The sequence below is a fragment of the Geotrypetes seraphini genome, chromosome 11, assembly GCF_902459505.1.
Source record: "Geotrypetes seraphini chromosome 11, aGeoSer1.1, whole genome shotgun sequence".
Taxonomy (NCBI): Eukaryota; Metazoa; Chordata; class Amphibia; order Gymnophiona; family Dermophiidae; genus Geotrypetes; species Geotrypetes seraphini.
The window spans coordinates 24,669,368-24,687,113 of NC_047094.1; the positions used below are offsets into that span (position 1 = coordinate 24,669,368).

At 41.2% G+C, this 17,746-nt stretch overlaps 1 protein-coding gene across 1 annotated transcript in view; it reads right to left on the reverse strand.

Moving 5' to 3' along the window:
- Positions 1–327: 327 nt before the first annotated feature.
- The window catches only part of BRI3 (brain protein I3), a 33,945-nt gene continuing 16,526 nt past the window's right edge, over positions 328–17,746 (reverse strand). Inside the window, exon 3 of the mRNA XM_033914240.1 lies at positions 328–1,020. Coding sequence (XP_033770131.1) covers positions 888–1,020 — 133 coding nt within the window. The 3' untranslated portion in view covers positions 328–887. The remainder of the gene's footprint in view (positions 1,021–17,746) is intronic.

Sequence of the window (17,746 nt, forward strand, 5' to 3'; positions counted from 1 at the left end):
GCCTCATTCCACCAATGCCTGGTCTCCGTTCTCATCTGCACAAGCCTCAAATACTTTAAAATCATAAGTGTTCAAGGCTTGCGCAGTTAAGGCAGAGCTTACAGGAATGGGGCAGGGACAGCGACAAAAAACTCGTGGGGGCGGGATGGGTAACTTGAGTTCCTGTGGGGACAGGGAAAAAATTTGTCCGTGTCATTCTCTAATTCAAGTCTTGTCCCCTGTCTCCCTCACATAAATGGTGTGCATTTGACCAAAGGACTGCTTGGTTTTTGGCAATTTTGTTTATAGGTCTCTAAGTATACCAGGCAATCAAACATGAGCACAGGCTATAAAACAGGCAGGGTTACTATTTAATAAAAACTATTTATTTATATTCCATGCAGTTAAGTAAAATGACATGAAGTCTGTACACACAACTGAACTTGGTAATCAACTTAATCAGTACAGTTTATCACTTAATGGGCCTTTGAACTAGAAAAAAAAAAAGCAATTTAAAAAAGGTATGACAAAGACACTGCAGCAGTAATCAAATGTTTCCTTTTAAAAACCATGATTGCTTACAATTCTCAAACTGTAAAGACAAAAAAATGTGTACAGTTTATAGTTTTACTCATAGTTTCAAAGGCACCGTTAGCCACCAAAGCCAGTTGCTGCTTTGGCATCTCATAAGTGGCATACTCATTTAAAAAAAAAAAACCCAAAAAACACACACACATCATAATTCTCTCTCATGCAAACACACACATTCTCTCATTCATCACTCTCCAACAGAAAACGATATTTAACAAAAAACAAACAAAAAAAAAAAACACACTGTAGATTGATCTGACATTTATGTTAAAACCGAGTAAAACTGGATGGCCACGGGCCCTGGTGTATTGATCCCTTTAACCAAAGGTTGCTCCACAGTTAGGGCACTGTCGTTGTTTCAGCGCAAAGCACAGGAGAAGTCCAATCGGAAAGAAGAGAATGGCGCAGCAGACTCCAAGGCAGGTGAAAGAATCCTCCAAAACGCCAACTCTGGAAAAAGACGAGGAAAACCAGTTAGCAAGCCGTCATGTCCCAGCTCTCCCATCAGAAGTGGAGAATTTTAAAAACAAACATCTAACAAGGCAGCTAAGCAAAACCTAAAATTAATGGTACTATTATAATGCCCTGTATATTTGACTGCAATTAAATCTTATGAAAAAAAAAAAAAACCCAAAAGGTTATGCCACAGGAGTTTGTAAATCTACTTGAAATCAAGAGTCTTGTAAAATGGACAAGCTGAGAATAGTCAGACATACAAGAAGGAAGTTGTTACACCTAAAATCCCATTTCTTCCATCTAATGTGGGACCTTATGCATGTCCACTTAAGCAGGATCTTTCCCCATGATCTAAATTGCTTAGATCATTGTTTCTCAACTTGGTCGTGGAGTACCCCTTTGCCAGACAGGTTTTCAGGATATCCACAATGAATATGCATGAAAAAAATTTGCATATAATGGAGGCAGTGTATGCAAATTTCTTTCATGCACATTCACTGTGGATATTGTGAAAACCTGACTGGCAAAGGGGTACACCAGGACCGAGTTGAGAAACACTGGCCTAGATCAAGGGCCCTTAACCAGTGGTGCCTGCACCCACTGAAGAGGTGTAGAGAAGCAGCTGCAATCAGCGCTCCCACTAGCCAAAGACCTCCTCCTGGCACACATGCTCAGAGATTGTCAGCAACTCTGGGACATTGCCACCAGTGGCATAGGGTGTAAGATGCTGTTTAGGCCAGAAGGTGGTCAGCTGGCAGGGTTTACAGATGAACATTTTTTAGCACTTTAGTGGACGCAGACACCAACCTTCTCCAGCAGAGTTTACCTGCAGTTGGTATTTTATGGGAAAGAAAAAAAAAAAAAGGATTGTTTCATCTATGCACAATTCCAGCGCAATGATATTGTTCATCATTGGATTGGACAGCACTATATGCTCTTGCAAACACATTTTTAATGAACAACTCATTTATATTTTAAGAAACCATTGTTAGCTATTTAATCATCAAGGATTGTATGTTTGTCAGTCATGACCGAGACTCTTGCAACAGGCCAAAATACAATCGTGTCGAATCCAATTTCTCCGTTTGTAATAACCTTGTGGTACTAAAGTTTTATCTCCACTGTGTCTGAATTCAAGAAAGCCTAGAATAAGTATGTGGTATCTCTTAGATTTAGAGAGAGGAAGAGATAATGGTTACTGTGGATGGGCAGACTGGATGGGCCATTTGGCCTTTTGCCATCATGTTTCTATAACCATAAAGTTCTGACATGACAATGCAGATGTAACAAGCTTTAGCCAATAGGGAGAGGAGGAGGATATAGTGGATGCTGCAGATGGGCCATTTGGCCTTTATCTGCCAGAGTGGAGATGGAACTGTACGCATCAACCAGAGATGTTATAATAGCATCAACCAGAGATGTATAATAGCATTTAAAATATTATTGTCTTTGTCCTTTACATGTTACATTTACCCCTGAAACACGAACCGTGTCGAATCCGATTCAACATTGCAACATAGAATTGTTTCTGTGGGCTTGATCCAACACTGCATTATAGACTGTTTATTTGTCATAATAAATTTTTATTTCACTATCTCTGGTTGATGTGTACAGTTCCATCCCCACTCTCTTTGTGAATGCCCATTTGTTTTTGTGGGTTGTTTTTTTTCCTCGTTTTTGCTTTAACCATGGCAAGTGCAATTTCTCTGTTTTTAGACCTCTAGCAAACTCTGCAGTAAAGCATCCTTCAGTGCTTTAGAAGAAAAAAAAAATCTCAGGGCCGTAAAAAGGTCAAAGCCTGCAAGGGCGTTTGCACAGCTATTAATGTGTACTTTGCCCAAGGATTTGATTTCAAGCGAGAACATATACTTTAAGTACTGCAGGACTTATGCCAGATTCTTAAGCTCATTTTAAAGCAAAAAGTTGGCGAGTGTATTTCAGCAGAGGATTTGGAGGTTTTTTGTTTTTTTTTTAATGGAAGAATTAGTTTCTAGCTCAAATTGCAAATCCTTCCCTCCCTGGTACCCTGAGGCTTCACTTGCCAATTGAGATGGTCTCCCTTATTTTAACCGATGTCTGCACCCCTCTCTCCTGCTCTGGTCATTACAGTAAGTAACCCAAGGCTGGGAATTGTGTAGTAGGGCTCCTTTGGATGCCAAACCCAGTCCTTGCTCTCACCCTGGTTACCATATATACTCTAATATAAACCCATCTGAATATAAACCGAGGTAACTTTTCCCCACCCCCCAAAAGGGGGGAGGGGAGAAAAAAAAAAGGTTGACTTGTATATAAACCGAACTCATGGAAGTCTTGCAATGTTACTGTAGGAACTTGTGTCAGCCATTCTGAGTACTGACTGCATGGGGCAAGAGCACAGGAGGATTTCTCTAGCCCTGGCGCATCACTGGACCAGCAGGGCTTTAAGGTAGGCCTGCAATGGGTCCGAGAAGGGGGAGGACTCAAATCTGCCATCTTAGACCCCCATTTTTGGCCCACACTTCCTAGATATAAACTGCAGACGCCCAATTTGTGCAAAACAATTTCAGGGATTAAACCCCAAAATACTCTGCCATTGCTTAAAATACGTCGATGGCTTCTTATGCCTCAAAGTTTAGAATTGTGCGTCCCTCCCACCTAGCTGCTTGAATCCATTTATAAAAACCAGTGTGCATCTTGCAATAATTTCAAAAGAATAATAGGGTTATGTTCTTCCCCTATTTTTTTTTTTTTTCTTCCTTTGTTCAGCTTTTAGGTACTAGAAATCCCCTTACATGCAGTATATCAAATTTGAAACTTGATAAGCAGGTAGCTCGCGGCTATAGGGAGATGACCCGCTAGTCTGGAATAGAGAGTTGATGGGGACAGAAATCCCACCCATCCCCACCAGGATCCTCTCCGTCCCCACCCATCCCCGCAAGGAATTACCTCCATCCCCGCCCGTCCCCATAAAAAGCAGCAATTACTTCTGACAGGATCATCAATTCCACAGTTTCTTTTGTGTTTGCGCTGCTGTTTTCCTTGTGGAATCTCTTTGGTGGAACCCTTTTTTTGTTTTCTGTTCAGGTAATTAACATAAACCCCTTCTTTTACTAAGGCTGACATTTCCATTATATTATATGGACGAACCCTGCTTCCAAAGTCTTCCATCCCCATGGGAGTCCCATGGGTTAGGGGGGGGGGGTATTCCCGCAGGACCCGCAGGATTCCCGCGATCCCTGTTCCCGTGCAGACCTCTAGTCTGGAATGCCTCACCAATCTACTGAAAAAGATATTATCAAGGTAAGGATATAATCTTTGTCTGCCACGCTATGCTTGCATATATAATACAATGTCTGCCACGCTGTTTTACCATGCTTTATTATGTACGTAAACTTTTAACCCATTCTGAGCTCTGCTGAGATGATGGGATATGAAACCAAATAAATAAATTTGGAATATACTTAACCTTTGATCTGCTCTTTACAAACCATGGTTCTTTTGATAAAGCTTTCAGTTGCTCATAAATAGTACACACTAATTTTTAGTCTGTTTTAGGTCTTTGGGGGGGGGGGGGGGGGTTAATCAGCTTTTGTAGCCTTTGCCAAGAAAGTCAATTAATAATTTTTCTTTTTTAAAAAAAACACAAAAAAAACAACCCACTACCAACGACTAACCCAGTAATTCCCAGCCACACACATGAGCACATTTGAGAAACCAAGGCTGGGAAGGCATAGTTGCTGGCAGTATTGCCGAGATAAGGGAATGAGGTGCCGATTGACGAGACTGAAAATCGGATGGAGAAGGAAAAATTAAGAAATATGCTGGGATCTTGATGTGGCCAGGCCCTCGGCACCTCTCCAAATGTCCACATTACCTGCACCCACACTAGCCATTATATGAAGCAATAAAAACATATGGACGCGTGTGCTGCAGGGGTTAGAGCTACAGCCTCGGCACCCTGAGGTTGTGTATTCGAATCCCACACTGTTCCTTGTGACCCTGGGTAAGTCACTTAATCCCACCATTGCCCCAAGTACATTAGATAGAGTGGGAGCCCACCGGGAGAGTTAGAGAAAAATGCTTTAGTACCTGAATAATTTATTATCTGCATAGAATTCTAGGTTATGTGGAATATAAAAAAAAAAAAAAAAAGTTTAAAAAATGGATCAAATGTGAAACAGAAAACTCAGAATATAACAAAGCTACGGAGATTTACTATATTCTAACCTTGACACATACTGTAAAATTTGAGGAGCATATAATTGTGGATTCAGTTTTGACTAATTCATAAAACGGATTAAGAGTTGAGCAATTTATAACCACAAATATGCACCGAGCATATGACTTTTCAAGAAGGACCGATTCAAGCTTCTGGCTCTAAAGGCTTTTCTTAAAATAAATGAAGAGCAGGAAGGGCCGAAGCTACTGGATGGGCCACGGGAACACATTGAATGAGAGCAACTATCAGGGCCAGCCCAAGGGTATCAGACACCCTAGGCCAGGGGTCGGCAACCTTTTAAAGGCAAAGAGCCATCTTATCCTAAATGTGCGACCCAAGATTTACAAAGAGCCGCAATGGGTAGAGAAGGGGAGGTTGAGATATTCCAGGTCTCTCACTCTTCCCTCCCTTCATTCTTCCCGCCAATTCCTTGCAGGTCTTTGCACCTCTCATCACTCCCTCCCTCTCATAGCCAAGGCTCTTTCCACGCCACCATGAATAGGTAGGTTCTTCTCCCCTCCCCCCACTGGCCTACCGAGATACCTGGTGGTTCAGTGTGGGTCTTCTTGGCAGGAATATAGCCCTTACGCTCTTGCTTCCTCATGGCTGCCTTCTAAAATGGCTACCGTGACCTTTCGTGGGTGTTCACGGTATTTCTTGTAGTACCCACAAGTGGTCATGACAGCCATTTTAGAAGGCAGCTATGAGGAAGCAGGAGTGAGTGGGCCACACTTCTGCCATGAAGTCCTCCACTGGACCACCAGGAGGTACTTCAGTAGGTCTGAGGGCCATAGGAGAAGAGCCACAACCACAATGGAGAAGAACCACATGTGGCTTGCAAGCCGCAGGTTTGCCGACTCCTGCCCTTGGCAATCTTCAGCAATGTGTTACCCATCCCCATGTCCAGATCTTTCCTTTCTCCTCCATAATCTAGCATCTCCCTTCCCTCCCTCCACTTCAAGGTGTCTAGTCTCCCCTTACTAAGATGTTCATCATTTCTCTCCTTCCATTCACCCTCTGCACACCTGTTCAGCATCTTCCCCTCCCCCACATGTTCACCACCTCCTGTTACCTTTCCTTCCCCCTCAGCTGTTCAGCATCTCCCTGTCTTACCTCTCTTCTCAGGAGAGAAGTGTCTCTCTCTTCCCCCCCAAGATGTTCAGCATCTCCCCTTCTTTACCCCTCCTACTTTCATTCCCTTCCTAACCCTGTGATGTTATCAAGGTAGCAGTCAGTAAGTCTAAAGAAAACTCATCATGGCCAGCACAGAGCCTTGAGCATTCACCCATCCTGAAAGCCTGTTGGGTCCTGTCCATCTGAAACAGGAAATACAGAAGGGGATGAGACCCGATAGGCATCGGGTATGCACAGAAGTTTTTAAGTCCCTGCACCAGCTATATTGAGCCTTCTGTAGACATTCCAACATTTCATGCTGCTGTAAACCTTGTGAGCTGAATACGTAGGTGCAGTATTTTATGAATATCTGAAAGGGGCTTTTTAAATCAGCACAGACTTATAGCTGAGAAAAACTGTCTTGTCTTATAAACTGGCCATGAATTTTCAAAAGTTGATGTTCTATATAAGAAATGCACAATTACTACAAAAAAAAAAAACAACAGACAAAACAGCCCTGGAAAAATGGAGGACACTACACTTATAGTATTAGTATGAAACCGTCACCATGGTCCTCAATGCAATTGTTAATGACCCTGGAATGACCCTGGAACTGGTTAATTGCAGCCACAGAAGGAAAAGAGGAAACCTGTGACAGGACTAGGCGAGGGAAGGTACAAGTGGAGAACAGCTTCTCTTTCTGAAACCACAAAGTCGGTCACATGATCAGCTGAATTTTGTACACAGGAGTGTCAGTTTCAAGGGTGCCGTGCTGCAGTGGTAGAGGGAACTTTAAAAAAAAAAAAAAAAATCCAGACTGCCTTTAACATGTGATCCCCTAGCTTTCCACATGAGGGAAATGTCTTAAGTCAGAACAAAATGAAATACTTCCTGTTCAAAAACAGGAATTCTACTGGCTCCTCCCACCTTTAGAACCAACACAAGAAAAAAAAAAATACAAATGTGAAATGCAGCTGTGTTACTTTTATACACCCTGGCAAAGGAAGTTAGAATTCTTCTCAGACTTCAGCAGATTCAGAACACCGCGGCTAAATTAATTTTCGCAAAAAGCTAATTCGACCACGTCTCCCCGCTTCTGTCTAAGCTTCACTGGCTCCCAGTTCACTACAAATGCGCCTGCCTAGCCTTCAAGTCTCTACACGGCATCCTTCCTCCCCTGTTTCCACTATCTTGACTCTCCTCGAATCCCAACTCCACCAGATCCACTCAAAAATTCATACTATCCTTCCCCTCTTTTAAAAGGCATATCCCATACAGGAAAACTTGGAACATCCCTCCTCTTCAAGATCACCGAGCTGTGGAACAGCTTATCTGCCCCTCTTCGGAGTTCGACCTCCCTCCAACGCTTCAGAAAACATTTGAAAACTTGGTTTTTCTCTAAAATGTAGCCACTCCCTCCCTCTCCACTGTACTTAGTCCCCTCTTTCTTTCCTTTTTACCAAGCCCTTCTTCTTCCCATTGGAGTTCCTTTCTTTAGTAATTCCTGTAAACCGTGTCAAGCTCTACTTCTGTGGAGATGATGCGGTATACAAACTTAAGGTTTAGTTTAATTCAACAAAGTTAATGAGCTTTTTCTCAATTATGCTAGTTACATACTAATATGAGTGTGACCTAAATACTGGAAGAATGAGACTACTGAATACCACTATATCATTAGAGGACACTGTTACCTTGGAAGGAAAGCCGGGCTTCCTAACTGTCCCTGCATCATTACAGGCTGAATTTATTTTTGCAAGCAAACTAGTATCTCCTCCACATGCAAGAGGTGCTGTATTGGCCAATCTAGGATGTGGGGAGCCTCACATTTGACTCTAGATCAAGACAATTGAAAAATAAACTAATCAAATGCATTTGCCAGCTTCTACGTGACGGCAAGCACCCAAATTACTGATGCTACAAATGAACTAAGGATATTTGCCCGCACCCCCCAACCTTAAAAAAAAAAACACACACACACATTTGAACAGTAACATTTTTAACCATAAGAGAAAAACAAATAGACCTATATGTTCCACAACAAAATAGGGTCGGCCAAAAACAAACCAAAACAGTAGTCTCTGGACATAACAGGAACAACCAAGGTACAAATGTTTATTCGAAGAACACATACACACAATATAAAAGCAATTAAAAACAATAACAATTAATAAAGACAGTACATGTGGGAGCGCAAAACGTGTGTGTTATGAAGCCAAATAATTGTTCTCGAAGATAGCAGTAGCCCCAAAATGGACCATGCTTCGGCAGCCTTTGGCCTTCCTCAGGGGTCCTAATTATGTCAAGGAGTGAACTTGTGGAATAAAATTTGGTCTGTGGCTGCTGCAAGCTTTTCCTTCCCCTTGCCTTCAATTTTCAGTTCTTGAAATAAGAGCCATACGGGTCTGCTGAGATACCAGCTCTTGCACAGGGTCAGGTAGCTCAGCAGACCCTTATGGTTGTTTCAAGAACTAAAAATTGAAGGAGAAGAAAAGGAAAAGCTTGCATAAGCTGCAGAACAAGTTCTATTGCTCAGGTTCAGTCCTTGACATAATGAGAACCCCAGATTTAAAAAATAAAAAAAGTTTGTACACGTTTCAAAAGGAATTAAAAAAAAAAGCAAACAAAAAAAAAAAGAAAGAAAAGAAAACCTAAAATGGAATAACCTATGAAGATGAAATGTCTTAAGACGTTGCGTCAGTTGTAAAGTCATGTGTATGCTGTGAAACTGATACAAGCCCCCCCCCCCCCTTACTCTAGCTGTAACTAATCTGAAAGGAGTTTAGCTTTACACACTCATGCTGCAACCAGGGTGGATTTCATTTAAATCACTGGTCAGAAAGACTTGGATTTAAAATCATGCCTGCGACATTACGAACGGATCAATGGAATTCATTTATCAAAAATTTAAACACTGCATGAACATACAGCCTCGTGCTACATAGTTAAAAAACTAATCATCAGTTCATGATAAATAGCTTTTGGACTATAATGTATTTTAAATAGAACACACTATGGGGTCCTCTTTCTAAGGTGTGCTAAATGCTAACGTGCCCGTAGAATATAATGGGGGTGTCGGCATTTAGCGCACCTTAGTAAAAAGGACTCCTATGTTTTAGATATAATGCTTTTTTGAGGAAAAATCTATTTTTAAAAATCGAATTTTTTTAATCCACCCCGGCTGGAACCGCTTGCTAGAATGTGACCATTTTATGAGATTTTTTTTTTCACGTTTCTGGAAACACACACAAAAAAATATGGATCTCAGCCATATTCAGTGGCTGATTAACACCAAATTTAAAAAAGTTCTGAGATGCAGAAATAAATAATTCAAGCCATACATTCAAGAAAAATTACAATAGATATTTCTCAGCCATTTAAAAAAAAAAAAAGGGTCATGTGATGAGTCAGCAGTACTAAGAAATCTCTCATGCTGGGACTTGCAGAGGTTACTACCTGCTCTGGGGAGTGTGTGAAGCCCCAGCCCCAGCACCCTGAGGTTATAGCAGGGGTAGGGAACTCCTGTCCTCGAGAGCCGTATTCCAGTCGGGTTTTCAGGATTTCCCCAATGAATATGCATTGAAAGCAGTGCATGCAAATAGATCTCATGCATATTCATTGGGGAAATCCTGAAAACCCGACTGGAATACAGCTCTCGAGGACCGGAGTTCCCTACCCCTGGGTTATAGGATTCAAATTCCACACTGTTCCTTGTGACCCTCAGCAAGTCACTTAATCCCCCCATTGCCTGCCAGGACAAATAGTATTTATATACCACTTATAACCTAAAAATAAATTTAAACCATTTAAATAAAATTTTAAAAAAAGTTAAATTTAAAAATAATTAAATTAATACATTTTAGTTATACCTTCTAGAAACTGTGGCGATCATGTATGCAGGTCTCTCTGATGCATACTTAACACCACCACCCCCCCTTTACAAAACTGCGCAAGGAGTTTTTTTAGCACCTGCTGACGCAGTGCTCCAAATGTCTTAGAGCATCTATGACCATTGAAGCAGCAAAGAGCATTCAGAGCGCCAGCCAGCACTAAAAACCTCTTGTGCCGTTTTGTAAAAATAAACAAAAAATACAAAAAGGGGTTAGGGTTACCAGATTTTCCAAATGGAAAATCCAGACCCATGACCCCCAGGCCCACCACACCCATTCTGACCCCAGCCCCGCCCCCCTCAACCTGCACGAGTATGCACTTGACGTCACCTTGGTGTATCCCAAGCATGTGCTAATGCCATCCTCAAAAGGAGGACGTGTCTGGGAAAATCCAGACATCTGGTAACCCTAGGGGTTAATTTGGATATCCTGGAACCCTTGTTAGTCCCAGAGAATGGGTTGCAAGCCACCATTTAAAAGGTTCCGAGTGTAACCATGCAAGTCTCTTCTCTATATCACGGTTCTCCTCCTGTAAACCTATGTATTCTCCCATAGTCGCAGCAGATTTCACCCTAAAATTGCTAGCATTACTTTCAGATTGCATATTGCCTCCTATAGTCTTTTCCCAGGTCCACATTCCCCCTGTAATTCCATGAGAGGCCACAACACTGTGTGGGATTTCCTCCCTGTATTACTACTGATATCTAGTGGGAAGATGACAGACCTGCAGGATGTTGCAACAGATTTACTAGGTCTGTACATTACACCCCCCCCCTTTTTTTTTTTTTTAAACTTAGCTGTGATAAGGTTTTTTACCATGGCCTGGGGAGCTAAATGCTCCACTTATAGAATTCCTATGAGCGTCGGAGCAAAGTCAGATCATTTAGCAATTCAGGCCACGGTAAGAACCTCCATCGTGGCTTAGTAAAAGACGGTCTACTTTTGCTACATTTTTTTTTTTTTTAATTCTAGATAAAAATAGAAAAACAGATAAAAAGGAGCACCAACTAATTTAGAACAAAGGCATAATCAAAAGGCTGAACAAACAAACAAAAAAAAGTAAGAATCACATCTTGCGGAGTCAAAATGGTTCATAGATGAAAGCGCGCAGGACAATCGCACGTGGACAAATGAGCTGAGACAAATGCGCGCTGGACGTCAGAGCACCAGATTAAAATTTAAAGCACTACGAGCGGGGTTGGGGGAACCCCCCCAGTTTACTGGGAAGTGTTGGTGCTGCCGTTGGGGAGTTCGGGGGCTAACCCCCCATTACAGTGGAAAGTGTCATTTTTCCCTGTTTTAGGAAAAAATTAGTTTCCTCTGTAAGGGAGGGAGGGGGTTCCCCCCCCCCCAACTGCAGCGCCAACACTTCTAAGTAAAGTAGGGGTTCCCCCCACCACACATACACCCCTTGGAGCGCTTTAAATTTAACTTTTAATCCAGCGTGCCGTCTCCTGCGCGCATTTGTCTCTGCTCGTTCGTCCGCACGCGATTGTCTGGCACGCTTTAGTTCCGTCACCATCAAAATGGATATTAAAAAAATTTTCCCCTCAAAAGTGTTATACCAAAACATTATGGCCTCCTTTTATTAAACTGCGCTAGCAGTTTTTAGTGCCGGGAGCCGTGCTAAGCGTCTCGCGCTGCTCCTGACGCTCATAGGAACTCTATGAGTGTCGGGAGCAGCGTGGAGCATTCAGCAAGGCTTCCCGTGCTATAAACGGCTAGTGCAGTTTAATAAAAGGGGGATCTATAGCTCAATTCTGAGAAACCCTTGAAAAGAAAATAAAGATATGTAGAGCCAACCAACCATTCCTGGGGTTGTGGGTTCAAACTCACGCTGCCACTTGTGACCCTGGGCAAGTCACTTAATCCCCCCCCCCATTGCCCCAGGTACATTAGATAGGTTGTGAGCCCACCAGGACAGACAGGGAAAATGCTTGAGTACCTGAATAAACTCATGTAAACCGTTTAAGCTCTCCTGGGAGAAAGGTATAGAAAATTGAATGAATGAATAAATAAATAATATTTTAGTAATTAAACTATTCTTGTTTTTTATATTTATTTTCCCAATCCCCTTTTGTGTTTACCTTAAATGTTTCTCACATTTTCTATATCGATTGTATTTCTCCCCCTCTTCCTACTAGTGTTTAGGGGCCTTTCGGTCCGTTTTTACCTAGTATGTAATTGTTGTCAGTCTTGTAATTTTTAATATAGAAATGTATGTTTTACTTGTAAAATTTTTGTTTAAATGTTAATTTTAAATCTTGTTCAATGCTTTGTAGTTACGATAAAGCGTTTAATCAAAAATCTGAACAAACAATAAACAATAATGATGGAAAAGAGAAGACCAATTTTCTTCCTCTGAACTAGAATCCACCTTAAAGGCCTTTATAAAGGGGGGGGGGGGGAACCCACTAAACCAAAACCCTCAAAGTTGTTGTGTACCAAAACACAAATGAACATTTTTGTTAAACATTCAGGGCTGGATTCTCTAATATCGCTGGTAAAATCCGACGGGTCGCTGTAGGTAAATGTAACGATTCAAAAAAGACGAGTCATTCTCGAAGAACTGCGCATGCAAATGAGGTTCACCAAAATTTACACGAGGTCACTAGTGATCAGCACATGTGCAGAATAGTCCACGAAAAGAGGCTTGGGTGGATAGGAGGGGCAGCTGGTAATTTTTGGGCATTAAAAGCCAGCACTCCACTTTTACTACCATTTTAATAGAAATAATAACTTTATTTTTGTACACCGCAATTCAGTTCAGAGCGGTTTACAAAGGAAGAGACTGTACATAGAAAGCGATGTTACAGAAAAAAGACTTTCAAATTACATTAGCAAGCCAAGAGTAGTCAGGTATATCCGAAGTATTTCAGAGATACAAGGAAGGAAAGTAGTCAGAAATTTATCAAAGAGACAGGTTTTAATTGATTTCCTGAAGGTTTGGTAGGAGGGTGAATTTGAGATGAGGGTGGTTAAGACATTTATTCCATTTGCCCGCTTGGAACGACAGTGATCTATCAAGGAATCTCTTGTAGATACAGCCCTTCAAGGGCCTCATGCATGGCAGAGTACAAGGCTGCTAAGAAGCTCAGAAAAAAAAAAAAGGACCACGGTGAGCCCTTCTGATAATCGGGCAGTAAATCACTGGCACGCTAAACCAGTCAGAACTGGTTTTGCGACCATCATTAAAAGCACAGTAAATTTTGAGAATCTCGTCCTCACTCTTTAGCAAAGTAAAAGGAGCATGAAGGAAGCTCCAAACATCTCATACTTTTGAATCTCTCCCAGATTTAAAAAAAATTAAAAAAAAAAAAAGAAAAATCCTCCTCCAGGCCACATCTGGAAAAAGACAACTCGGAGAAAGAGGCTCATCTTTCTGCTGAAAATAAAATTTGATAATAAACTCCCTTTCCATGTCCTAAGCCACAGGCCATCATACTAGTCTTAGCTGGTGTCAAGGAAACTATATAGCAAACACCAAAAATGGGATACAGTTCCTCATTTGTTTTTTTTTTTTTAAAAAGGTACAAAATAGACAAGTTCTTTCTTCCTGAACACTTCTTTTCCTTGCTGGGAAGGAGGCTTTCAAAAAAAAATTTTTTTAAATTAAATCTATGCTCAAAAGAGACCTCTTGCACGTCTCCTTCTTCACCCCTGCCAACATTATCTGCAGAGAATTTTGGTGCAAGTGGGAAGACAATTAACCCTTTCAGGACCAAGGGACATATTTGTCCCATAACTTTAAAATCCTATAAATTTTGATTGGGATAGTCTACAGTTCTAAATTTGATATGTACGGATTCCATATGATACTGCCTTTATGTAAACAAACTGGTTCCGACATTCATTCATTAGCGTCGTTGCTAGATTGACGAGAAGATTCACTTGCCACACTGTCCATAAGCCAGAAGTGTGATTTTTTTAAATAAAAATAATGATATTTCACAAAAAAAAAATCAATTTTTTGGCATCTGCAAGCCCTTTTTACCATAAAAATGTCGTCAAAACCACAAAAATTGGCCTACGATCCTTATGGTCCTGAAAGGGTTAACCTAAAATCACTGCACTGTGCTAGGCTCAAGCTTACGGAGAGCCAAATTATAGTGCAAAACAGGAAGCATTCTATTTGGAGGCAGCTCTGTGAAAGTGAAGTTGCTCAGGGAAGTCAGAAATTTTGGACCACATCTGGCTGACCTGTTAGGGTCAACGCAGAGTATGGTAAAAATGTATTTGCATGATCCTTCAAATATTCCAACATGCAAACGGGATCACCAGTGTGAGCAAAGTGAAAGTGCCTAAGTCCTATCAACCCAAATAGAACACTCCCTACTTACGACGTCATTGTTTGCACTTTGATAGCATTCGAAGTTCAACAACATGTTGCCATCTTGTGCGAAAAAAAATATAAGACCGTTTGGCATTCAACTTACACAGACATCAGACAAAAGCCCATGAGTCCTTAAATCAGCACGTCTCAAACTTTTTTTTTTTTTTTTTAGCTCCAGCACACTAAACAGAGCAAACATAAAATTACAAAACTCTCAAATTTAACTTTAATGTTCTTTAAGCTATATACAGGTAATTGTAAAAGTGAAACTAAAGTAGATAGAATTGAATTGCTATCGATACGATGGAGGTACTTGTTTTTGAGTACAAATAACTCAAAACATGGCTCGATAGTCGACAAGCAAACATGCATTTCATCATCCACTATATGCAGTCATTTTTTTTTTTTTTTAATTTAATTTCTGTCAGAGATGAAAGTCTAAGGGCTCCTTTTACTAAACTGAGCTAGCGGTTTTAGCGTGCGCTACATGCTAACGCCACCTTTGAGCTGGCGTTAGTTCTAGCTGCGTTGCGCGGGGTTAGCGTGCAAATATTCTGCATGCGCTAAAAACTCTACCGCAGCTTAGTAAAAAGAGCCCTAAGTTCAAAGATAAGAAGATCCAAACGGTATCAAAGCCTTGATTGCTTTGTTACTCAAGTTAAGATAACTACTGCATAAAAATTAAAACTAAAAATTATTTGCCATTAGTTTTCAAGGACCAAACACATCAAAGAATGATGCTTGTCTGGGCGGTTGTATCTTTATGCACACAGACGCTCGTAACACTGATAGATACTTGCATACTCGTACATGTCATCTATCCTAGTGTATATTTTTTTAAATTCCCTTCATATTCCAAAAGTTAAGTATCAAAGGACAACAGAACAACAGATGATCCAGTGACTTTTGGAAGTCTATATGGGACAGATTAATCTCACATTGGAATTAGAGAATGAAACGGTGACAAAATTCATCACCGTTCCCGTCCCCGCGGATAACCGCGGGAAATAATCCCATGTCATTTTCTAGTGTCTATTTCAACCTCAGTCCTTCTACACCAGCATTCTTCAAAGCAAAGCTTGTGGGTCGGTGGTTGTGGCCATTCATACTCCGATTCTTATGTGAACCAAGAATAATGAAGCCATTGTTGACATCACTGATGTGATTGGCTCTTAGGCACTGGTGGAATGAGGCATTATGACATCCCAATATCTGCTCTGGATACCAGAGACTGTCATTCTGTAGTGTCTATCTCAACCTCAGTCCTTCTACACCAGCATTCTTCAAAGCAAAGCTTGAGGGTCAGTGGTTGTGGCCATTCATACTCCGATTCTTCTCTCTCTCTCCTTAAAGAATGACATGAAGATTGTTTACCGCGGTTATCCGCGGGGACAGTGATGAATTTTGTCACCGTGTCATTCTCTAATTGGAATCTACAATTCCATTGTCTTATGAGGTAGTAATATGTGGAACATTACTGTATATTAAGCCTCCCCCCCCCCCATGGACCGCTATAAATGCTGGCTTTTTCTGATTATGACTGGGGTAGCCATGCAGATGATATCTCGTAATTGGAAAAATTGTGATCGACTTAATTTTTCTTTCTTGGTGGGCGAGCTTATGTTTAAGCTATAGGTATGAGAAAACGAACGCCGACATACTAGGACATTCTAAGATATTTAACTTAGTTTGGGGGTCCATTGACGTCTTTTGTACAATTGTTATAGTTCTTTCATCCTTCTTTTTGCTGGTATAATTCAAACACATCCAGAGGGGAGGGATATCTTTTTAGTGCGGCTCCTCGATGTAATTGTGAGGTAGGGGAGGGCTTATATTATTGCAATGTTATTGATCAAATTTAAGTGCTTAGTTGTTGTTGTTACTGATATGAATATTGTGTTGCACTTTTTGTTAGTAATGGAAAATCAATAAAGATATAAAAAAAAAAAAAAAAAAAAAATTCTCTTCATAAGTAAAGTAAAATTCTGGAATCTCTCATGGCATACCCAGAATCTTCGGGGCACATCACTGTAGAAACACTGCCTTAAATTTAACAAAACTCGAACAAAAAAAAAAAAGGTCAGCTGATTTCTGTAGAGCAGGTGTGCTAAACCCTGTCCTCAAAGTACACTCAGCCAGAAGGATTCGGGATATCCAAAATTACAAGTATTATACATTAGTGGTATGGAATTTTTTTTTTTTTTTGTAATTTTTAAAAAGGACTATGGGCTCCTTTTACTAAGCTGCGATAACGGTTTTAGCGCATGCTGAATTGCCCCGCACGCTAGACCTTAACGCCAGCATTAAGCTGGCGTTAGTTCCAGCCGTGTAGCACAGGTTTAGCGCGTGCTAAAATCCTGTGTGAACTAAAAACGTTATCGCAGCTTAGTAAAAAGGAGCCCTATGTGACACTCGAAGTTACATGGAAAATACCTTTAAAACATATGGGAGGAAATATTTAACTCAAAAAATTAGTTTTAATCGCTGGAACTCATTGCTAGAGGATTTGGTTACAAAGATTAGTGTAGCTGGGTTTAAAAAAAAAAAAAAAGGTTTGAACAAGTTCCTGGAGGAAAGGTCCCCTCTGCTACTGAGACAGATGTGGGGAAGCTGTTGCTTACCCCTGGATCATAGAAACATGATGGCAGATAAAGGCCAAATGACCCATCCAGTCTGCCCTTCCACAGTAACCATTATCTCTTCCTCTCTCTAAGAGATCCAACATGTCCTTAAAAACCGGTGAGATCCCGGAGGATTGGAAAATAGCAAATGTCACGCCCATCTTCAAGAAGGGCGCAAGATGAGACCCGGGAAACTACAGGCCGGTAAGCCTGACCTCAGTCCCGGGAAAGATGATGGAGGCACTGATCAAAGACAGCATCTGTGAGCACATCGAAAAAAATGGGCAGCTAAAACCGAGTCAACACGGCTTCTGCAAGGGTAGGTCATGCCTCACTAACTTATTGTACTTCTTTGAGGGGGTGAGCAGTCAGGTGGATAAAGGGGAATCTATAGACATCATTTACCTTGACTTCCAAAAAGCCTTCGACAAGGTGCCACACGAGAGACTGCTTAAAAAGATATGGAACCACGGGGTACAAGGGGAGGTCCACCGATGGATCAAGGTCTGGCTGGCAAACAGGAAGCAGAGGGTTGACGTAAAGGGCCACTACTCAGACTGGAAAGGGG